Here is a 24,951-nt window from a genome sequence, read left to right as displayed (position 1 = left end):
TCAGCTAGAGTTCTTGTTCTTTTTCTGTGTGGATTGTGAAACCTCCATCTCCTACCAAAACACAGGAAAAAAAAAAAAAAAGATATATATATTTTTTTATTTTCTAGTTTATATGAAGTTTGTTCTCTGTTGTTGATGACTGACTTACATTCAGTGATTCATGAGTCCTCTTAATTAGGGTACAACACTCCTAGTATAACCATTTTCATATTTAATGCTTTTGAATCTGATAATAAAATTTCAGACTGGTCTCCCTATATTTCTTTTTTCCATAATTTTTTTTTTTTTCTACCAATTAGCTATTATTCTAGTGTTATTTCTCTCCTCCTCAATATTGGGAGGAATTCGTTCTAAAAAAAAAATATTGGGAGGGATTCCAAATTCAAATTTCCTCTCCCTCAAATTCATAAACTCTTTCTAAAACCACATACAAGCATCTCTACGTAATATGGATATTATGTTATTATATCAGAGTCACCATATAAGTTATTTCAACTTATTCTTAACAAGAACCACATATATATAAGAACTCTCAAGTCACCAAAAAAGAATTTTACCAACAAAAAAAAGTCACCCAATAAGAGACCATTTATTCACGTATATATATCTACCATCAGTAAAATGAGGATCTTAATTATATATACATATATATACGTACCATGCACTGTATCCTGATCCCATGGCAACCATATATAGGAGTTCTTGGACAGGACTCTCAAGACAGACAGCCACATTCTTTTGGTCCTTTGGCCACATGGCTTACCCTCAAAAAAAAAAAAAAAACAAAAAAAAAACAAGACTGCCACATGGATCAGAATTACAAACCTAATTGTAAGTTTAGGGCACCTAGTTGAAATCATCCCTTTCTAGGCTATCTTAATGAATTTGATCATAATTTCGTATAGAACCATATATAAAATTTGGAGACTCAAATAGTATTCGCCAATGTGTCAATGACCAAGCGAGCAGGCAAAACCCTTCAAGACCCAGAAGCCGAAGTCAGCCATCTAAAGGCCCATTAGAAGAAATACAAAGTATTTGAATATTTGATAGTTCGACTGTGCAAGGAAGATGAGTATTATATTGACCAAGTCCTAGCTAGCTGGAGCTTGACTTTGAGTCTTTATCTACCTTTTATTACTTTGGTCTTCACTCTTCATCATCCCATCAATGGCCGCATTAATTAAGAGCCTAGGCTTTACAATCAAATTCAATACATTCTCTGCTCCATACATCCTTATCTAAGGTGAGTCCAACTCTCTCTTTCTTTCTCTGTGTTTGTGTGTGTTTTGTAGAAACTTTGGAGTTCATGTACTTTGGAGTGCTATAAGTCATACGACATTGACTCAATAACTTGGATTTTATGGTATAACTTATCTCTTCCCAAGTAGGTAGATTTTGCCTTCTAGTTTGCTCAAGTTCCTGTCTTAGCAATAGCAGTTCAGTTGTTTGTTAGAATTTTCTCTATGAGTAAAAGTTATGGGGTTTCAGGGTTTAATTAGTTTATTCTTCTAATTGCACATAACACATCTGAGGCAATGTCATGTTACGCACCACTTTGTATCTTTTTGGGTGAAAAATATATTGAAATTTGTTAATTTCATTCTTCAAGAATTGATAGCAAAATATCTGGAAAAAAAAAAAAAAAAAAAAAAAGAGTGCAACTGTAAAAATACTCATTGAACTTTGTAAAACCTCTAAACTGGTGGTGAAAGCTAGTTAAAGAAAAAATAAAGTAGGCATATACACTTCCTAGCTAACACTGTTACACTGATAGTAGAAAGTAGCATAACCTAAGATGGGTAGAGAGAGCAGAGAAGATGTCAGAGTAATAAACTTTGTTGTTCATTACTCAATCAACCAATGATGAAACCACAAATGCACTTTGCAGCAAAATCCATTGCTAGTGAAACCATCCCAATTAGAAGACAGATGCCCCAGTGCACCAAGGTAAGCCTTGCGTCTTGAACAACCAGATGTGAGATCTCAATAAAACTCCCCTGCAGTAGTACAGTTATGGTCAAAGCCACCCAAAACCATTGGTTTTTGTGGATTGCTTTAAACACATTCTTCATCACCAGCTCTCTCGCATTGAATTTGTTGAAAATCTGGCAGATGACAAAACTATTGAAGACGATAGTTTTACAAACCTTTTCATTGATGCCCAAGATTGCTTGTCCTTTGAACTGAAAGGTCACTATAGTCACAACCTGATATAAAGCTTGAGTCATGATATTTCTCCACATGGCCTTGGTAATGAGTCCTTTGGTTTGTCCAAATTGTGGTTTCTTCATTAACTTCTTTCTTGGGAGCTCTGTCAATAGAGCCAGGCCGCCTAGCATGGGCACCACCAGGTTTACCCAGAACAATTGAATCGCTGTTATTGGCATATTTCCTGTGCATGCTGCTATGATGAATGTTACTAAAAGCCCTGCAACGAATGTGGTAAGCTCAAGTTGGATATACTTTTGAATGTTGTAATAAGTACATCTCCCATACCTCAAGATAGGAACCAGGCAACTGATATCGGCGTCCCATACAATGATGTCTGAACTCACTTTGGCCATTTTTGTGCTCCAAGCTCCCATTGCAAGTCCAACATCAGCTTCTTTCAGTGCTGGAGCCTCATTTGTTTTAGCTCCAAGAACTGCCACTGTGTCACCTTTTTCTTTCAAACACTTAACCAGAAGAAGCTTGTCAGAGGGGAGTGAGTTCCCCATCACTGAAATTTTACTTACCTTCTTCATTCTCTCTTCATGAGTGCAATTCCTGAACATTTCACCTGTGATCACCCCAACATTTGAATTTGGCAAACAGATTCCAAACTGTTGAGCTATGGTCATCAGCTTCTCTACATCATCTCCTGAGACCAATATGATGTTGACTCCAGCCTTTCTTAAGGCATTGATTGATTCCTTTTTCGTTTCCATAGATGACATTTTCAGACCAACCAATCCCAGCAATATTAAATCTTTTTCTTCAATTGTTGGGACATCAGTTGGCTTGTAAGCAAATGCCATGGTTTTCAGATGCTTGGACTGCATAACCTCAACATTTTTCTGAAAAGCCACCCTTTTTTGTTCGTCCATGGGTTTTTTATTCCCTTCACGGTCATGGTAGTGTGAACAAATGGACAATATACTTTTTGCACCGCCTCTGCAATGCAAATGCAAAGTTCCATAGTCTCTGTTCTTCCTCAGCAAAACTCCTCTTCCTTCCTGATCAATGGCCAATTCTTTGTCATCGACAACAGTAGTACTCTGCCTCAAAATTTCCAATTTCTTGCCCAACTTCAATGCAGGCCAGGAAAAGAGAGGGTCTTCAATGGAGGTACAATTAGGAGCCTGCTGCGGGAGGAGAAGTGTGCTGATTCCATCACAAAGAGCTTCAAGGACATGTGGATGTGGTGCTATTACAGAAACAGAATCTTCAGCTATAACTTCTTCACCAATCAAGTACTTATCAACTTCCATTGAACCTAGTGTTAGCCCACCATTTTTGTCTGTGCAGATACATGTAACTGAAGCCATGGTGACACAAGCCAACAACTCTTGAGGGGAGGCCATTCCATTCAAAGCTTTCCTGTTCCAGTAAATGATGGCAAGGTTGATATAAAAAGGTAATCCTTCTACTACCCCTACCAGCATCACAGTAAGAGAAGTTGTCAAGATACTAATCTTCCCACTTTGTTTCATGACAATTTTCTTGATGGCATCCATAAATTCCTTCATCTTAGTTGGTTCCCCCCTAAGATCGAGGGATCCAGTACTCATGTACTGTTCTTTTTTAAGTTCAAATCTCAAGAATAAAACTACAAGGATTAGGATAGAGATTAGGACACCAATAATCTGTATGCAAGTGTTCACCTTCTCAAGTTGAGCTTGTAATTGTGTCTTCTTCAAATGGGTTATGTTGCTCGTCATTTCACCCCACACAGTGTTTGCACCCACAGATGTGACAAGCATGCGACCATTGCCATTGATCACCTTAGCTCCATTGAAGAGAAAAGGGTTGTTGGCATCCACAATTGACCTTAATCCATCTTCCAAATCTATGCATAATTCACCGGATATGAACAAACCATCAGCCGGAACCTCATGTCCTCTCTTCAAGCTTACAATATCACCCAAGAGAACTTCTGATATGGGGATCATCTGCTCAATTCCCCCTCTCAAGACATCAACCAGCTCGACCTTTCTCTCTTCCAACAGTTTCTGCATCCCTGACAGCCTTGTAGTTTCGCACCAAAAATCACGTATAGAAGGAAGAACCACGAGTATGATAATGGCATTAAATATTATTACCCCTTCAAACCAACCAGTACGCAGGCCTTCCTCTATGATCCCAAAGCAGAGTGAGAACACAGCAGCCGCTAAAAGCAAGAAAATTATGCAATTGTTACAATGTTTTTGGATGAGCTGAATGAAGCTTATTGCAGCAGCCTGTCCAGTAGTGCTGGAAGTTGGGCAGGCTATGAGCCGACAACAAATACCTTCGTCTGTTGCAGGGATTCCAGTCTCCAAATCAGTACCAAGAGCCTCTGCAAATACTTCCTTACCTCCAAAGTCATGTAAGGCACTGAAATCCTTTGCCTTTATGATTTTGGCAATGCTGGCAATTTGGAGCTGATCATCATCAACACTGACGTTGTGGCTGTCAGAATATGCATTCACCTCAACTACTTCAGTTGATGAGGTATGATTTTCTGTTGTGGTTAGTTCTATATCCTGCAATGTATCAATTACAATCTTAAATTAGCCATCAATCTTTTTGTTAATTTATAATCTTCACAGCCCACCTCACACAGGAAATTTGAAGTAGTCAAAATTCAAAGCATCCTTTTTAGAGTTCTATAAATATAATCTTCCAGTAGTGCTCGAACACTCCACAGGTAGTGTTCGACTTTGTCTCGAATAGTTCTCAAACTCTGACAAATAGTGCACGAGAATAATTCATCAACGGAGTTCAAGTACTACTACTGGAGAATTATATTTCAATTCTACAAAAGAAAAAGAAAAAATACCTTTGATGGAAAAAAAAAAAAAAAAAAAAAACTAATTATTAAAATTTCTCATACACAAACAAACGAACATGGGATTTTCTTTACAAACTTTTTTGCCAAGATTTTCTTTACCTAGTCAATAATCAGTAAGCGTGTATGGTTTTAGCTTTCAAAGTTTACTTTTTCTTTTTTATAAAAAATAAAAACATGTTAATTAAAACAAATAAGAGAAATAACTAAAGCTATCAGAACAAAAACAAAAACAAATAGAGAAATGACTAAAAATTAAAGAATACAAAAGAGGTGTTTTTGATCTAAAAATATGTGTAAGAGCGTAAGTCGCCAGAATAGGCTTAAATTTGGGCCGTATGGGTTAGATTGGCCCAAAACTAGCATTGTTTGGTTAGACCATAACCCACCAGGCGTATGGTTCCCTGGAATTTTCATGTTCTAGATTATTTCTCTCTCTTCTTTTTTTTTTTTTTTTTCTTTTTTTTAGGGTTACATAAGTCCATACTAAAATTGCTTCAACAATATGTATTTTTCCAAAAGGGCTTATAACTTTTTGGTACAAATGAAAAGCCTAATAAACAATTTGGTCTAGTAGTGACATTTAGTTTCTCCCTTATAGATCCAAGGAGGTTGTAGTTCAAATATAAAAGACGAAAATTGTTGATTAATAAAAAAAATATCTTATAATTAAATGAGAAAAAATGTGTTTCCAAGAATTTTTATAAATATATGAGAAAAGTCTTGTCAATTAAAACTTGTCAAACTTGTAATTGTACAAATATTTTCTTAATAAAATTAGTGTTATATAATTAGAAAACCCTTAATTTGAAGAAATATACAAAAATTGATCTGTTGGAGTATATAATTTCTTTCCAATATTGCTATACTTATTGATTTATGTGATAATATTTTATTTATTCAAATGCTGGTTTACAACCAATTAAATACCAATCATTTGACATTCTATTTAGCAGCCTTGCTTTTGAGTTTTGAGCCATTCACGTGCGCGGGCGATTGGAGTGGATTTTGATAATCATATTGGATAAAAATTTCAATAATTTTGTTGTTAATGTAAACAATTAACATTTTAAATGCTATCCGGCCACCTTCTTCAATTTACCTTTTTCATTATGCAATTTAAATTCATAATCAGAACCGTTCATTTTTTAAATTATTTTATGAAGATGATTTCTGTAAAAAATCAATTAAATTGGAAATCGTTTGATTATGTAACTATGATCAAATAAACAAACTATTTTAGTGCGTAACAATTTGATTCACCGTTTGTTTATTTGATAATAATTACACAACCAAATAATTTTGATTTAGTTGATTTTGTGTAGAGATGATTTTCAAAGAATAATCTAAAAAAAAAAAAAATGATTCCAATCATGAAAATAATTAATAAAGAAAAAAGTCATAGAGTAAATAGTTTGGCGTCGATATCATATAGTTTTTATCAAGATTGTGTTTCATGAACTTAAAAAAATGATTTAGAAATTTTCTTTTCATCTATTTTTTATTAAGGAACAAATATCTGTACCAAGAATATTCTTCTTTTCTGTGCATCGATCTTTTCGTAATGAAGTGCATTAAATTGGTAATTAACGGAAGCAACCATGCATGGTACATGGAATGATTAATCTTTTTTTTTTTTTTTTTGGGTTACAAATAGAGGTGTGTAATGGGTCGGGCCGGCCCAAATCTGGCACGGGCCCAGCCCATTTAAAGTGGGCCCAGCTCATTAATAAGTAGGCCGGATTGAGCCCGGCCCATACTTATGGGTTGGGCTGGGCCAATGTTTTCTATCTCGTTGGGCCGGCCCGGCCTGAGCCTGTTTTGTGTTGGGTCGGCCCGAGCCCGTTATGGGTTTAGGCTGGCCCGTTTATACTAGTATTTTTCAATTTAAAAAAAATTTACTATTAGCCTTGTTTCAATTTTTAATTTTGATTTTGGTAGTGAAATTTGATAGAAAATGGAATGAAAACAGTAGAAAACTAAAAAATTTGATAAAAAATGGAATGACATAAAAACTATTTGATTCATTAAACAATAATAGAAACTTAAAATAATTAATTGGGCTGGCTCGGCCAGGCATGAGCTCGGCACGACCCATTATTGGGTGGGCCATGGGCCAAACTGGGCTTAAGGTTTAAAATAATTGGGCCGAGAAATGGGCCAGACCAAACACGGCACAAAGCACTAATGAGCCAACTTTAAATGGCCCGGGCCGCCCGTTGTACACCTCTAGTTACAAAGGGAGGCCAAGAAAGAGGCTTAGAGGGGAGAGGGGAGAGGGGAGAGGGGGGGTGGGGGGGGGGGATTGAAACCCGGTGAAGTGGGGCAGCACAACTGCTTGGCCAACTAGCCTACCGCAAGTCCTCTACAATTAATCATTTTTGTTGATAATCATTTTAATCATTAATTAATATTTGCGGCATCTATGCATGCACTGAGGTTAAAATGTATATGTAGGAGTGTAGGACAATAGGACCCAGATCCTATATATTTTATTTTTACGTGGCATGAGTTGTTTGGAGAGCTTGGTATGGAGCAAACCAACAGACCAAAGAAAAACAATAGAGCATTTTAACCTAAGATTAATTTACATCAAAATTAAGCGGTAAAACCTGTAAGCAGTATCGCATGCAGATCAAACACATGACCAACAACGAACTGCACTAAGCCATGCTCTAATTTAGATTAGGGCTTCAATTAACCTAGCAAGCGTAAAAATAAAAATAAAATTACTCACGTATATCTATTTACCATACGTGACAGTAACTTGATTTAGAATCCCAAAAAGAGTTGAAAGTTGTAGACAAAAAGTAAAAACTGGAAAATTGAAGAATGAGAGCTTAATTTTATGAATTAATAATTCGTACATGGCAGGATTAAGTAGGAAAGGAATTAAACAAAAGAAGTAAAAACTAAGAATGGAATGGAATGGAATGGATGGATGGATTGAGAACTTACTCCATCCCGGGAATCGGAAACAGTAAGATCATCTGGAGACCCATTTTTGGGGTGATGAGAAGCTGCTGCTATGGTGATGAGAATCTGGCATGCCTGAAGGGTCAGGATGATGCTACGCCAGCGGCGGCCTCTAGCCGGAGCAGGTTGTACTGTTTGCAGCAGCTGGGACTCAAGGTCGACCTTCTCATCTTCATTTGAGGACATCATCGATGGATCGATCGGGTTCTTCAACCCTGCAAGTGCAGTTTATCTCCGATCATTTCAACAAAAAAGAAACAGAAATAAATTATATATATGACATTCAATTCTATATCTATACCTGCAGTTTTATGGGACCGGCCGGTGGATAGCTTTCAGTTGATGTTGATATGCCTAGCTAGCTAGCTCCGACCAGATAGTGTGAGAGATTTGGAGGAAGCTAAAGAAAAGAAAGAGAGAGAGAGAGAGATGGTAGGAGACGAAATAAAGCACAGGTCTCTACATATATGTGCGGGAATGGAGGGCTAGCAGCTTCACGGAAGGTTCTGGTCAAAGTACTTGTCGTGACTGTCCCCGCCAGATCTATGTCATCTTCTATTTTCTAGCTATATATAAAATTAAATTCTTGTAATCTCATCTGTTCCAATCATCAATCATCAAGCATCGAACTGGTAGGACCAGTACTTAATTGGTACTACACGCACATATTATTCAATGGAATGGGACTCTAGCTAGCACTTTAATGGAAAAATTAGAATAAGAATAAAAACTCGCCTTTAAACTAAAAATGGTAAGTCAAAGATTATACTATATTTCTTTTTGGCTAATTACAAAATGCACTCACCAATTATGAGGAGTATTTCAAATTGGTCCATGAACAAAAAATATTTCAAATTAGTACACTAACTAATAAAAAATTACAAAATAGCACATACGTTATAAATTTCATCAATAAGGGCGTTAAATGCTAGTGTAAACAGTGCTAATACGAATTTTTTGAATAATGTGGACACTACATTTACACCACATGGATTAATGATAACAAGTTTAAAGGTTTAAAAGATTTTGTAGTTTTTTTATTTTATCAATATGACATTATAAATCCATGTATAGCAAATTTGGTGTCCACATTATTAAAAACATCTACGTCATCGTTGTCCAAAGTGGCATTTAACTGTCTTTCTTGACAGAATTCATGACAAATGTGCTATTTTATAATTTTTTATTAGTTAGTGTACTAATTTGAAACATTTTTTTGTTCGTAGACTAATTTGAAATACCCCCATAGTTGGTGGTGGTTGCATTTGTAATTCAGCCTTTCTTTTTTTAGTCTGATTACAATCAACGAGATTTCTAAGAGGAAGCAGCCAGGAAAGTTTCTGATATATTATGCATGCAAACAATCGACGACTTCGATCTTTTCCTTGACTTTCTTTGTTTTGTATGAACGGCGACTACGTGATTGGATCTAAGGGTCTGCGTTTATCGCCTTTTATATAAAATTCTTGCATGTAGGTCAGTAGGTCCAAGTTCACAATTTCCTTGTAGCTCACGCGTTTAAGGTTTGGGGTCGGTTGGTTACTTTTTCTCCAATCTAAGTTTTCCTTTTTGGTTGACAAAGCGGCAGAATAATATAAGTTTTGTGAAACTTTCAACGAGTCTTGAGTCTCTCAGAGTCTCGGACGTGCATATGAGATGTTCCCATGTAAATGTAAGTAGTAAGGGAATGCATGCGAAATTCATCAGTTTTTGGATACCAATGGTGGATGTGACTTGCCACGTCATTATATACTTTACTCACGAGTCACGCCTCAGGAGTAGTTGGTGGATGTGGCTTCAGATTTATTTACGCGATTCCTATTTTCAAGCACGAGTCGCATATAGTATTTGATATCATATTCTCCATATTATTCTTCCTATTTTTTATTAGTGGATACTGTTGTGAGATATATATTGCTAATGGTATCTCTTAGATTAATTTATATCCTTATTGATGAAATTATTAATTGCAATCTCCTGTGTAAGCCAGGATTAACTAGATCTGGGACTGCGTTTTAGAAATACTAATTTGGGAGCTATTAACATCTAATTCATAGTATAAGGAACACACATAAAAAAATTTAATATGTGTAAAATCAGGGACGTATTCAAGTTTTCAAACTAATATATGGATTTGGATGTGTTGGGGTTTAAGGCTTAGTACAATGGCTGCATCCGTCGTCCCTGCATAGATCTGTCAGAAAAAAAATTTTTGTCTTAATAAAAACAGTTGAAGTCTTTTGTTTTTGTTTTTGTTTTTTCTTTAGAGAAAGGCTTATTAACTTCTTTAATTCTGAAGAATTTTTCGAGTCTCACTTTACCACCTATTATTTATTTTGTCCCACTTTAGCATTCATAACTAACTTTCATGTCCCACTTTATCATTTTTCATCCATTCCGTTAAGTAATTCGTTAAAATTGATGACGTGGTAGGGTTAGTTTTGTCTTTTTGTTTAATATGCCCACTTGAAGAAAAAAATTAAAAAAGATTATGATATTTTAAAATATTGGTGACGTGGCACCTTTATAACCAAAGGGGGGAAGGATGGAGAAAAAGGATAGTAAAGGATTAAAGGGGAGTTGGGGGAGGAAAAGAAGTAGGATGAGGGGGGTCTTTATTTTCTGTCAGGATGTTGCTAATCCCTAATTTCTTTCGGTGAAAGTTCTATTATCTTTAAGAAAAAAAAAAAAATATATATTGATTGGGTTTTCCTCATGAGAAAAGCACGACCCAACTTGGTTTGCCATGGAGGCTAGGGACTGAGAGAAGAGTCTAACTGTGTGAACAAAGTTCAAAAAAAAAAATTCATGAAAGACCAGATGAATTATAACCCGAAGCAAAAATTCTTACATCGATGTGGACAGTGTAGATTTCCTTAAGATCTAGCCTCTTTGACATCACTACCTGCTTATGTATTCTTTGCTTCTTTTTAATTTTTTTATTAATTATAATTTTACATTAGATATCATGTCATTTGATGAGTAATTGCCTTATATATCCATTATTTCAGAATTTTAGATCTTCTAAGATTTAAAGACTTAAAAGAATCAGAGATAATTAAGCTGAGGTCATTTAGAAAAACAATTTTTAAATGAAAACCGGGAGTGCAGAATTTAGCAAGAAATAAAAGAGGAAAAATGATGCATGAGGAAAAAATGATAAGATCTAAATGGAATGGATTATTTTGCTCTCAAAGATTTGGATAAAAAATGTGTAAATTGACAGAAGAACCTCAATTGGCAAAATTGAAAAAGTCAGAGTCCTTAATTTTCCAAATTAGAAGTCTGAGAAGCAAACTGATACAAGTGTAATAGTCTGGGGAGTAAAATGGTATTAATCCCTTTAGAAAAATAATTTTTAGATGGAAACCGGGAGTGTTTTAAAATTTATAAAAAAATCTTTTTAATTCATAATAAAGTCCTTTGATTTTTAAGAAATTTTTTTAATTCATAATAAAGTCATTTTAATTTATAAAAAAAATCTTTTTAATTCATAATAAAGTCCTCCTCAAATTTGAAGGGTATTTTCCCCTATTTGAAGAGTATTTCTCTTTTTATGGTGTATAGTAGGTTTTGTAGAAGCTGCATGTTATTCCGGAATTAAAACCTAACATAAAACCGTAAAAAAAAAAAATAAAAAGACTTGATTAAAAATCTTAAATCACTATCGGTTTTAATATAAGAAAAACTTATAAAATGAAGTAGACTTTAAGTCTCCCAAAGAATTATTAGTACTTGTTTCATGATCTTATTCTATTAAAAATGCTTTTGAAAAAATGCTCCTCCCCATTATCCATATATTTATGTTTGAAAATTACATTTGTTTCTTCTATACAATTATTCTCTTATAAAATACATAAGTGGGTTCACTTGATGAGTTGATCCATTTTGTGGCCCACGGTAACTTAAGACAAACCATTCCCATTGCTCAAAAGCAATTTTGCAAACTCTCAGCTAAACCAACCCCATTGCCGAATTTTTGAAGGCCCAAAAATATTCAGTATTGCAAATCTCATCGTATGTTAGGGCACCTATTGGAAATTTGCCCGCTCTTAATCAATCTGATCACAATTTCATATAGCACCATACATAGAATTTAGGGTGTTTTTCAATTTTGTTACCAAAACTTTGGCTGTTATTCTAATTAGATACTCAAATTTTTATTTTGTACAAATTTGGTATATAATGTGTATTCCCTCAAATAATACTAACAGATGTTGGTCATATACTTCACATATGTCTTATACCCAGAGTCAATTTAGTCAATTTATGAACTTGATTAGCTAAAATACTCTTATTAACTTTAACACGGTCTGTTAGTAACTTTAGTATTATTTAATGGAAGTCACGTTAAATACAAAATTAGAAGCCCTTCAAGACCCACAGACAAGCCAACAGACCCAGGCCACTAGAAGACATACGAACGATAATTCGTGTTAATGTATTTGACAGTTTGGCTGTGCAAGGAAGATGAGATGATTGCTTGCCTCTCATTCATATATATAATATATTGACCTAGTCCAAGCTAGCTGGAGCTTGACTTTTGAGTCTTTGACTAGTTCAATTACTCCCTGCTTGGTCTTCCCTCTTCATCATTTCATCAATGGCTGCTTCAAGAGCCTACACTTTACCATCAAATCAAATACATTGTGTGCTCCATAGTCCATACATCTAAGGTGAGTTCTAGCTCTCTCTCTCTCTGTTTATTTGGGTACTGTAGAAACTTTGGAGTTCTATAAGTCATGCAACATTGACTCAATAATTACTTCTTGCTCTTGTTGTTTGAACTCATTAACTTGGCTTTTATGCATAGCAATTAGTTTTCTTTGTTATATGCATATATAGTTGCTTTGTGAAACTCATCTTTTCCTAACTAGGTAGATTTTGCCTTCTAGTTTGCTCAAGTTACTCTCTTAGTAATAGTAGTTCACGTGTTTGGTATAATTTCTGTACGAGTAAAATTTACCGGGTTTTTGGGTTTAATTAGTTTCTTCTTTTAACTGCACAGAACACATCTGAGACAAATGTCATGTTACCCGCCACTTTGTATCTTTTTGGGTGACATAATATATAGAACTTTGTCAAATTCATTCTGTACAGGAATTGAAAGAACAATATCTGGGGGAAAAAAAAAGTGCAACTGTATAAAATAGCTAACATTCTGGTGAAAGCTAGTTCAATAAATTAGGCATTTACACTTGCTAGCTAACACTGATATTAGAAAGTAGCATAACCTAAGATGGGTAGAGAGAGCAGAGAAGATGTCATAGTAATGAACTTTGAGGTCCATTAATCAACCAATCATGAAACCATAGATGCACTTTGCAGCAAAATCCACTGCTAGTGAAACCATCCCAATAACAAGACAGATACCCCAGTGCCCCAAGGTTAGCCTTGCGTCGCCAACAACCAGATGTGAGATCTCAATAAAACTCCCCTGCAGTACTATTGTTATGGTCAAAGCCACCCAAAACCATTGGTTTTTGTGGATTGCTTTAAACACATTCTTCATCACCAGCTCTCTCGCATTGAATTTGTTGAAAGTCTGGCAGATGACAAAACTATTGAAGACGATAGTTTTACAAACCTTTTCATTGATGCCCAAGATTGCTTGTCCTTTGAACTGAAAGGTCACTATAGTCACAACCTGATATAAAGCTTGAGTCATGATATTTCTCCACATGGCCTTGGTAATGAGTCCTTTGGTTTGTCCAAATTGTGGTTTGTTCATTAACTTCTTTCTTGGGAGCTCTGTCAATAGAGCCAGGCCGCCTAGCATGGGCACCACCAGGTTTACCCAGAACAATTGAATCGCTGTTATTGACATATTTCCTGTGCATGCTGCTATGATGAATGTTACTAAAAGCCCTGCAACGAATGCGGTAAGCTCTAGTTGGATATACTTTTGAATGTTGTAATAAGTACATCTCCCATTGCTCAAGATATGAACCAGGCAACTGATATCGGCATCCCATACAATGATGTCTGAACTCGCTTTGGCCATTTTTGTGCTCCAAGCTCCCATTGAAAGTCCAACATCAGCTTCTTTCAGTGCTGGAACCTCATTTGTTTTAACTCCAAGAACAGCCACTGTGTCACCTTTTTCTTTCAAACACTTAACCAGAAGAAGCTTGTCAGAGGGGAGTGAGTTTCCCATCACTGAAATTTTACTTACCATCTTCATTCTCTCTTCATGAGTGCAATTCCGAAATTTATCACCTGTGATCACATCATCACCTGAATTTTCACCTGAATATGGCAAACAGGTTCCAAATTGTTGAGCTATGGTCTTCAGCGTCTGCACATCCTCTCCTGAGACCAGTATGATGTTCACTCCAGCATTTCTTAAGGCTTTGATTGATTCTTTTTTCCTTTCCAGACATGTCATTTTCAGACCAATCAGTCCCAGCAATATTAAATCTTTTTCTTCGACTGTTGGGACATCAGTTGCCTTGTAAGCAAATGCCATTGTTTTAAGATGCTTGGACTGCATATACTCAACATTTTTCTGAAAAGTCACCCTTTTTTGTTCATCCATGGTGTATATCATCCCTTCATGACAATGGTAGTGTGAACAAGTGGACAATATACTTTTTGCACAGCCTCTGCAATGCAAGTACATAGTTCCACAGTCTCTGTTCTTCCTCAGCAAAACTCCTCTTCCTTCCTTATCAATGGCCAATTCTTTGTCATCGACAATGGTAGTACTCTGCCTCACAATTTCCAATTTCTTTCCCAAGTTCAATGCAGGCCAGGAAAAGAGAGGGTCTTCTATGGAGGTACAATTAGGGGCCGGCTGCGGGAGGAGAAGTGTGCTAATTCCATCACAAAGAGCTTCAAGGACAAGTGGTGCTATTACAGAAACAGAATCTTCAGCAATAAGTTCTTCACCAATCCAGCACGTATCAACTTCCATTGAACCTAATGTTAGCCCACCAATTTTGTCTGTGCAGATACATGTAACTGAAGCCATGGTGACACAAGCCAACAACTCTTGAGGGGAGGCCATTCCATTCAAAGCTTTCCTGTTCCAGTAAATGATGGCAAGGTTGATATAAAATGGTAACCCTTCTACTACCCCTACCAGCATCACAGTAAGAGAAGCTGTCAAGATGCTAATCTTTCCACTTGGTTTCATGACAATTTTCTTGATGGCATCCATAAATTCCTTGATCTTAGTTGGTTTCCCCCTAAGATCAAAGGATCCAGTACTCATGTCCTGTTCTTTTTGGAATTCAAAACGCAAGAACAACACTACAAGGATTAGGATTGAGATTAGGACACCAATAATCTGTATGCAAGTGTTCACCTTCTCAAGTTGAGCTTGTAACTGTGTCTTCTTCAAATGAGTTATGTTGCTCGTCATTTCACCCCACACCGTGTTTGCACCCACAGATGTGACAAGCATGCGACCATTGCCATTGATCACCTTAGCTCCATAGAAGAGAAAAGGGTTGTTGGCATCAACAATTGACCCTAACCCATCCTCCAAATCTATGCATAATTCACCGGATATGAACAAGCCATCAGCAGGAACCTCATGTCCTCTCCTCAAGCATACAATGTCACCTACCAGAACTTTTGAGATGGGGATCTTGTGTTCATTTCCCCCTCTCAAGACATCAACCAGCTCGACCTCTCTGTTTTCCAACGGTTTCTTCGACCTTGACAACCGTGTAGTTTCGCGCCAAAAATCACGTATTGAAGGAAGAACCACAAGCAAGATAATGGCATTAAATATAATGACCCCTTCAAACCAACCAGTACTGGGGCCTTCCTCTATGATCCCAAAGCAGAGTGAGAGGACAGCAGCTGCTAAAAGCAAGAAAATTATGCAATTGTTGCAATGTTTTTGGATGAGCTGAATGAAGCTTATTGCAGCAGCCTGTCCAGTAGTGCTGGAAGTTGGGCAGGCTATGAGCCGACAACAAATACCTTCGTCTGTTGCAGGGATTCCAGTCTCTAAATCAGTACCAAGAGCCTCTGCAAATACTTCCTTACCTCCAAAGTCATGTAAGGCACTGAAATCCTTTGCCTTTATGATCTTGGCAATGCTGGCAATTTGGAGCTGCTCATCATCAACCTTCACTCTGTGGTTGTCAGAATATGCTTCAGGTGATGAGGTAGGATTTGCGGTTCCGGTTAGTTCTAAATCCTGCAAGGTATCAATGATAATCTTAAATTACCGTCAATCAATTTGCCAAGGATTTTAATCCAAAGCCCACCTCACACAGGAAATTTGAAAAAGTAGTCAAAATTTCTACTCTATAAAGACATTTTCAGAGTTCTATAAAATCGAAAATTACCGACAACCGACCGAGCATTATGCCGAAAATTACCGAAAATTTTGGTTATCGATACCGATACTCGGTTTTTATACTGATACCGATAATTTCGGTAACGGTACCGGTTCACAAAATCAGGTACCGACGGTATACCGATACCGACCGTATATTGAAAAAATATAATTAAAATAATTCATTTTTATACATTTCTATACTATATCGATATACCCTAAATAAAAAATACTAAAATACTAAATACCTTTCTATATAATTTCTAATTTTATATAATACATTTCTAATTTTCTATAATTTATATAAAACATATATAAATTTATAAACCCTATAACTTATTAACTTATATGTTTTTTAATTTATATAATACATTTCTATATAAAAACTAATTAAAAATATCATAAACCCTAATATTATACTAAATTATAAACCCTATATAGTATATGTATATGATATCTCATACTAAATGACTAATTTCTATACCCTAATAGTCTAATACTATAAATTTATACTTCAGAGATTCATAGTTGGTAACTTAGAGTTTGATATATAGTATATAGTATAATACTATAATATGGTATAATATGGTATAGTATAGTATAATATGATAATATTAGTAATTTAATTAGTATATTGTATAATATGATATAATATAGTAAAATATGGTATAATATATTAATATCAATATGGACTATGGAGTTATGGACTATTTATGATTTATGTAATTACCTCAATCATAAATGTATAATATGGTATAATATATTATTATTAGTATATGGTATTAGTCATTTAGCCTAACAGCCCTATTAGGTAATTTACGAATGTAGTATACTAATATACTAGCTAATAATGTAATATACTAATATAGTATATTCTAAATAGTAAATAGTAAATAGTAAATAATATATAGTTATATAACTTATATTATATACTATATACTAAATAGTATATAGTATTTACTAATATACTATAAAAGTATAAAGTAGTAAAATAATATAGACTATATAGTATTAACTATTAAGTATATACTATATACATTAATACATTATAGAAGTATAGAGTATAGGCTATACTGCTATAGTGCTATACCCTAAGGTTTAGGATATAATTAATGATATAAATTAAAAAACATATAAACTATTAAGTATTAACTATATACTATAAAAATTTAAAAAACATATAAATTATAGGGTTTAGTATTTATAAGTTATAAGTTATAAATTTATAGTATATACTATATAGTAAGTTAGTAACTAGTAACTAGTAACTAGTTAACTACTAACTATAAATATAAACTATAAACTATATACTATAAATTTAAAAACATATGTAATAAAAATTAGAAACTTCAAACCCCAACCAAACCCCAATTGAAATTTGACCCCAGAAAACCCTAAACCCCAAAGTCCAAACCCTAAACGAAACCCCAAAATACCATAATCATATTATCCATAAATTTCTAATTTCATAATGTCTAAAATCTAAATAATAAATGAATTTTAAAAAAAAAAACCACTTAAACAAAATTCAAAACTCAAAACAACAGATTTTTTTTTGTTTCACTCTCAAAGTCTCTCACTCTCGAAGTCTCTCACTCCTCCTTCCCGCGACACCCTCTCTCCTTAGTCCGGCTTGACGCCGGCGAGCTAGGCGGCGAGACCACCACTAAACTCTCCCTTTCTTCCTTCTCTCCCTCCCCATGGCCTTCTCTCTCCTAGATCTCTTCTCTGTCTTCTCTCTCCTGCCTCCCCGATCACCTCTCTCTTCAATCTGCCGCCCTCCGGCAACGGCTGGTGACAAGGCCGAGCTCATCATGCTCGACTACTCGCCTCCTCCTCCCCTCTCTCCCTTTGTTCTCCGCCCACTCGAAACTCCCTCTGTCTCGCCGCCTCTCTTTGGTTTGCATTTCTGGGTTTTGCTGCTAGTGGGTTTGCCGAGTACCGTTCTGACACCGCCTAGCTCCGACTGATGCCGAATGCATCAGATTCCGACTACCGTTGGCACGGTATCGGGGTCCAAAATTCTCCCTCCGCTCATTCTCGGTCGGAAGTCGGTATGTGGGTTTTAGTACGGTTACAGTGCCGAACCCACCCCTGCCCGAGTCACCTCCGGTCTGACTCGGGCCAACTCAGCCACGACCCCAACTCGGCCCTTGATCACCCCGAGATGCAGAGGAGTCAACCCATCTCGATCCCAGACCAAACACAGATCTGGGTTGACTAGCGCCAAATGTTTGACTATTTACACGGACCCTTTTGCTGCTGCCAAGTGAAGAGGCGAAGAACCTTGGGAATTCAACTGGGAAGCGAGCTCGGGCTTTCGACCCAGTAATTCTTTGGCGAAAGCAGAGTGACCCAAAAGCGAGGCTATGTGTAAGGGCGTTTCAAAATCAACCCGAGCAACCTGAGACCTACCCCAACCCACAACCACCACCCGAGCAACCCTCCCTCCCAGCCACACAAGTCAACCCCCACCCGATACCCCAAAACCCGAGCAACTCGAGACCCACCCCACCAGTCAACGAAGAAAGAGAGAGGAAGAAGATGAGGGTGGTCTCGCCGAAGATGCGCGCCAGAGAAAGAGATCGGGAAGAGAGAGAAGTGAGGAGAGAGAAGAGACAAAATCAGGGGGGTGGGCAACCCGAGACCCACAAATTCCCTTAATTAATATTTGCGGCATCTATATATGCATGCACTGCATGAGGTTAAAATATGTAGGACCCAGGTCCTCTATATTTTATTTGGCTTTTTTACCCAAATACCACCTGAATTATAGGGGATGTGCTCTCATATTATCCAAATTTTTTTTCTTGTCAATTTACCACCTGAAATTATAAATATGTGCTAATTTACCACCTAACATCTATTTTTCTGTTAAATCATCAAAAAAATTCCTAAACTTCCCATTTTGTCTTTGAATACAATAAAAAAATAATATTATTTTAAAAACTTTTTTAAAAATATAATTATAAAAAGCTTAAAAACTAAAAAATAGAAAATGGAAATAACCTTTTTTTTAGGGGGTTTACTTAGATTTATTTTTTAATATTTAAAATGCTTTTATCATATAAATTGACGAAAATACCTTTGAAATAAACAGAAAATTTAACTAAAGTGACAGTAAGTGGTAGATTGGCCAATATGTGAAAGTTCAGGTGGTAAATTAACAAAAAAAAAAGTTTGGGTGGTATTTGAGCACACCCTCTATAGTTTAGGTGGTATTTGAGTAAAAAAGCCATTTTATTCTTTAGTGGCAGGAGTTGCTTGGAGAGCTCGGTATGGAGCTTTTTAACCTACAGACCGAAGAAAAACAATGGAGCTTTTTAACCTAAGATTAATTTACATCCAGATTAAGCTGTAAAAACTGTAAGCAGTATCGCATACAGATCAAACACATGATCAACAACGAACTGCACTAATTAAGCCAGCACTGACCCCAAACATATATGTCTAAAAATAAAAATAAAATTACTCACACGTATATCTATTTACCTGACGTGACAGTAACTTGATTAATTAAGAATCCAAAAAAGACTTGAAAATTTTAGACTAAAAGTAAAAACTGGCAAATTTAAGAATGTGAGGCTAATTTTATGAATTAATAATTTGTACATGGCAGGATAAAGAGATGGAAAGAAAAGAAGTAAAAACTAAGAATGGAATGCATGGATGGATCGAGAACTTACTCCATCCCGGGAATCGGAAACAGTAAGATCATCTGGAGACCCATTTTTGGGGTGATCAGACGTTGCTGCTGTGGTGATGAGAATCTGGCATGCCTGAAGGGTCAGGATGATGCTACGCCAGCGGCGGCCTCTAGCAGGATCAGCTTGTACTGTTTGCCGCAGCTGGGACTCAAGGTCGACCTTCTCATCTTCATTTGACGACATCATCGAAGGATCGATCGGGTTCTTCAACCCTGCAAGTGCAGTTCATATATCTCCGATCAGTTCAACAAAAAAGAAACAGGAATAAATTATATATATGCATCATGCATGGCATAATTTGCATATGACATTCAGTTCTATATCTATACCTGCAGCTTTATGGGACCGGCCGGTGGCTTTGAGTTGATGTTGATATGCCTAGGCTAGCTAGCAAGCTCCGACCAGATAGTGTAATGAAATAAGGAGGCAAAATAAAGCAAAAGTCTCTACATATATATATGGAAAAGGAATGGAGAAGCTTCACCGAAGGTTCTGGTCAAACTTGTCACTGTTAATTCGGCCAGAATTGTCATCTTCCATTTTCTAGCTATATATTGTTTGAAAATTGAAATTAAATTCTTATTATATCATCTAATCGAGTCGTCCTATATATAAGGGACCACATCGAATCATGAATCATGAATCATGAATCATCGATTTGGTAGGACCAGTTAGGGTAGTACAAGTGCATATTATTCAGTGGAATGGAAATTAGAATAAGAATAAAAAATTCGCCTGTTTTAACTAAAAACGGCAAGTCAACGATTATACTATATTTGTTTTTTAGTCTGACTATAATTATACTATATATATACAATCAACGAGAATAGAAAATATTGATCCCTAGGAGGAACCAGCCTAGGAACCAGCCAGGAAGCTAGGTTTCTGATATATTATGCATGCATGAAAACAATCGACGACTTCTTTTCCTTGAATTTCTTTCTTTTCTATGTTTGGTGACTACGTGATTGGATATGATCGAGGGTCTGCATTTGTGTGTGTTTATCGCCTTTTATATATAATTTCTTGGGTAAATTACAATTATATACCTCAATTATACATCACTTTTCAACTTGGTACCTCAAGTTCAAAAAGTTGCATTAAAGTACATCAACTCTGAAATCGTGTCAATTAATATATATTAGGTACCTCCGTTAGTCTGACCGTCAAAAAGACCGTTATCTAATGACGTGACACACTACTAAAAGGTTTCATTTCAATTTAATACCTTAATTTTACCATGTTTTTCAAGTTCATACCTAAAGTTAAAAAACTTGCAAATAAATAAATGTTTTCAAGCTTTTATCTCAACTTCACCCCAATTTTGACCCATCAAATCTTCACCAAAATCAACAATCTTATATTAATTTTGAAGCTATGAATCTCCTCTTTACAACCATATATAAATAATTCAAAAATGAGTTATGAAATGCGAGATAAGTAGTCACAAATTAGGCTACCCGAAATTGCCAATTTGTTTGGAAAATTTGGCAGTTTCGGGTAGCCTACTTTGTGACCAATTATCTCGGGTTTCATAATTTCTTTTTGCATGATTTTTATATGGTTGTAAAGATGAGATTCATAGTTTCAAAATGAGTATAAGATTGATGATTTTGGTGGAGATTTGATGGGTCAAAAGTTAGAATGAAGTTGAGATAAAAATTGAAAAATATTTATTTATTTATAAGTTTTTGAACTTTAAGGTATGAACTTGAAAAAATGGTAAAATTGAGGTACTAAATTGAAATGAAGCCTTTAGTGGTGTGTCACGTCCTCAGATAACGGCCTTTTTGATGACCAGACTAACGAAGGTACCTTAATGCAATTTTTTAAATTTGAGATACCAAGTTGAAAAATAGTGTATAATTGAAGTATATAATTATAATTAACCCTAATTTATTTATTTCTTTCTTTTTAATTGGTCCAAGTTTATAAATTCTTTGTAGCTCACGCGTTTAGGGTTTGGGGTCGGTTGGTTGCATTTTTTCCAATCTCAGTTTCCCTTTTGGCTGACAAACCCACAGGACATATAACTTTTGTATCACTTTCAACGAGTCTTGAGTCTCCCAATGGTCAGTCGCCATGTCATTATAGGCCTCTGGAGTATTTGGTGGATGTGGCCGGCTTCTTTATGTTATGTTGCTTCAGAGTTACGCAATTCCAATTTTCACTTTTCAGCACTATAGTTGCATAAAGTATTTGATTGAATTTTCTCCATATTATTCTTCCTATTTTTTGTTAGCGGATACCGTTGCATTGCTTATGGTGTCTCTTAGATTACTTTATCCTTATTGATGAAATTATTAATTGCAATCTCCTGTGTAAGCCCAGGATTAACTAGATCTGGGACTGGGTTTTAGAAATACTAATTTGGGAGCTATAAACGTCTAACTTGTAGTATAATGAACACACAAAAAAAATTAAATATGTGTAAAATCAGGGACGGATTAAAGTTTTCAAACTAATATAGATTTGGATGTGTTGGGGTACCGTTTAAGGTTTAAGGCTTAGTACAATAGCTGCATCCGTCCCTGTTACGTGTGAGAAAAAAAAATAATTTAGAATAGGCTGTTATCTAGAAAAACTTGTAAAAATAAAATTTACATGGGCTTAGCCCAAGCAGCTCAATAACTGCATCCCTCTTTCTGTAAAATATATAGAAAATTATAATTATGATTAGGCCTAAATTAATAGCGATTGTGCTACTAGGCGACGCGGTGAAGTCCCACATCCTAGATGGCGAGAGTCCAGTAGCAGAAAGCATCACTAGCTTACGTTCTGACTCGAGTAGCATGGAACACGTGAAATTCTGTGTGAATCAACCTTGATACTCTTTTAACTTTTGTTATTTATTTTAGTAAATAGTTATAAATCCCCCAATTAATAATAGAGTTAATTCACATATCCCCACCTTTAGTTGCACTTAATTACTAACCCCTACTACAAAAAATGCTTTTTATAGCATTAATTAATAAAATAACCTATTATAACATTTTATTAAAAACGCTATAGTATCCTATATAACTATAGCATTTTCATAGACAATTATATTTACAACTATTAACTATTAGATATATCTACTCATTTTAAATGCTAGATAACAAAAGAAAAAAAATATTCGTTCAAAAGCAGCTCTCAGATCGACAACACCCTCGATCTCTCTCTCTCTCTCTCTCTCTCTCTCTCTCTCTCTCTCGTGAATTTCAAAATCTGGAGCTCATCGATCAACTGCGCTGAACAAACTGTACGTATAAGCCATTTACTCTCTCTTTTCTCGTTTAGAAGATCTTGTACTCCGATTTTGCTTGAGTCGATTGGATAGCTCCGTCTCTTTTTTCTTTTGAATTTCACATTTCCGTAGATTCTTCTAGCTAGCCATCTCTCATTTCTCAGATTCAGAACCTAAAGTGTAAAATCCATTAATTGGTGTAATGGGTAGCAGTGTTTTAAGCACTTGATCAGTTTTATGGGCCTATGGTACACATATATGGACATTAGGCTTAGCTCTAAAGCATGTGAGGAGCATTAATTCTTGTGCAAACTAAAATGGCAAAGGTTAATTGTATGTATAATGAAGCTTTCTTTTAGTTTGGTTCTTTAATTATGGTGAGTTTTTAATTTTGAGTCTCGTACCAATTTAGAGCTTGTTTTAACTCTCCCTGGTACGATATCCTATAGTGTTTGTTATAGTCTTTATTAGTGATCACCATACACCACCATATGCATGCATGCTCTGAGGTACATTATGTCCCATGAGCTAGCAATGAATACTGGTAACAACATCATGCATGAATGACGGAGTGATTTAGGTGCATCTTCATTTTGGTTGTTCTGTTTAATTCAAGTTTGCTTTACGCTAAAACATTAATTTCTTTCTTCATTCCACATTAAATTCAATCCACTTAAACTGTCTAATATCAGTCTAAATATTTCCTGTGAAGTTTGGAAACGAATTGACAAAGTTGGAGTGCGCAATGCATTTTGTCTGTTTGAAATGATCACCCTTTTAGATTTGGTTTCTGGGGTATGTCATTGTTCTGTTCATTTTATTGTACGTATTTCCTAATTCATCAACCTCTGTTAAATGTTCTGTTTATTATTGTAGTTTTCTTTTCTAATTTTTTGTGTGATTCTGTTAATTTATATTTTTTTGTTTATTTTAATCTCCATAAGGTTACAGACTTTCCGTTTGGATAAGCCAAGGCTTTCGAACTAAGAGGATTACTTGCAGTTTGTAATTACTTTTAAGTTTATTCTACTTTCAAAATTTGAGTGCTATGCATGAGAGTTCAATTTCGCATCATAATCCTGTTCAAACTCCTTTGCACAACTGGTAATAAGAGAAAACAATTTAGGATGTCTTTCACAGGGTAATTTGCCAAATGAGGCAGTTTCAGAGATCCATATTGCGGAAAAGGTACTAAATTAATGTCTCCTTCAAATATTTATACTTAATTTGCAACTGTGGTATTGACTGAAATTATGTATCTAATTTCAAACACTTCTAGAGTTGAGTAAATTATTCCATTAATTTCATGAATATATAGAGTGGCAGCTCAAATTCAAATTCAAATTTAAAAAAAAAAAAAAAGTGCTTGTTGCTTGACTGGATGGGTTCAGGAGAGGTAATTTCTGAAGGTCGTTGGTCATCAAGTGATCCGAAAGCTCTTGTTCATTTTGTACCAATTGGGCCAAATGCAATGAGGGTGTGGGTGGATGTTGTGAAAAAGTATGAGACTTTCTTGTGGCGGCCTACCTCTAACATGACATACATAGAAGATGCAGTGAGTTCTACAGTTGCATGGCCTGCTGAGTTTGTAGTTTTTGCAAAAAGTTCAACACAAAGCTAAGACTTCAACTGTGATCGATATCTGTTTTTTTTTTAATAGTTGAGCTTAAGTCATTTTACCTTTGATTATTTCATCTATTTGTTATTTGTT

General features: G+C 35.6%; 2 protein-coding genes and 1 long non-coding RNA gene across 3 annotated transcripts; 1 reads left to right on the top strand and 2 right to left on the bottom strand.

Moving 5' to 3' along the window:
* Nucleotides 1-1,050: 1,050 nt before the first annotated feature.
* LOC147299805 (uncharacterized) lies at nucleotides 1,051-4,088 on the top strand. Its single transcript, XR_015119873.1, has 3 exons — nucleotides 1,051-1,246; nucleotides 3,511-3,619; nucleotides 3,953-4,088. It is a non-coding gene; the product is annotated as an uncharacterized LOC147299805 (long non-coding RNA).
* Nucleotides 1,730-8,222, bottom strand: LOC147299804 (calcium-transporting ATPase 12, plasma membrane-type-like). Its single transcript, XM_086229117.1, has 2 exons — nucleotides 7,991-8,222; nucleotides 1,730-4,727 (listed from the first exon to the last, which is right to left on the bottom strand). The coding sequence occupies exons 1-2, from the start codon at nucleotides 8,195-8,197 to the stop codon at nucleotides 1,857-1,859; spliced, it is 3,078 nt and encodes a 1,025-aa protein (XP_086085243.1). The 5' UTR covers nucleotides 8,198-8,222; the 3' UTR covers nucleotides 1,730-1,856.
* Nucleotides 8,223-12,997: 4,775 nt separating this feature from the next.
* LOC147299803 (putative calcium-transporting ATPase 13, plasma membrane-type) lies at nucleotides 12,998-20,624 on the bottom strand. The gene is made up of 2 exons (XM_086232385.1): nucleotides 19,970-20,624; nucleotides 12,998-16,190 (listed from the first exon to the last, which is right to left on the bottom strand). Exons 1-2 carry the CDS (start codon nucleotides 20,195-20,197, stop codon nucleotides 13,302-13,304), a joined length of 3,117 nt encoding a protein of 1,038 aa, XP_086088511.1. The 5' UTR covers nucleotides 20,198-20,624; the 3' UTR covers nucleotides 12,998-13,301.
* Nucleotides 20,625-24,951: the final 4,327 nt, after the last annotated feature.

This window comes from Dryas octopetala, chromosome 1 (assembly GCF_963921425.1).
Source record: "Dryas octopetala chromosome 1, drDryOcto1.1, whole genome shotgun sequence".
Classification (NCBI taxonomy): domain Eukaryota; kingdom Viridiplantae; phylum Streptophyta; class Magnoliopsida; order Rosales; family Rosaceae; genus Dryas; species Dryas octopetala.
The sequence above is the reverse complement of the archived record's forward strand: the minus strand, read 5'-3'. Positions and strand labels throughout refer to the sequence as shown.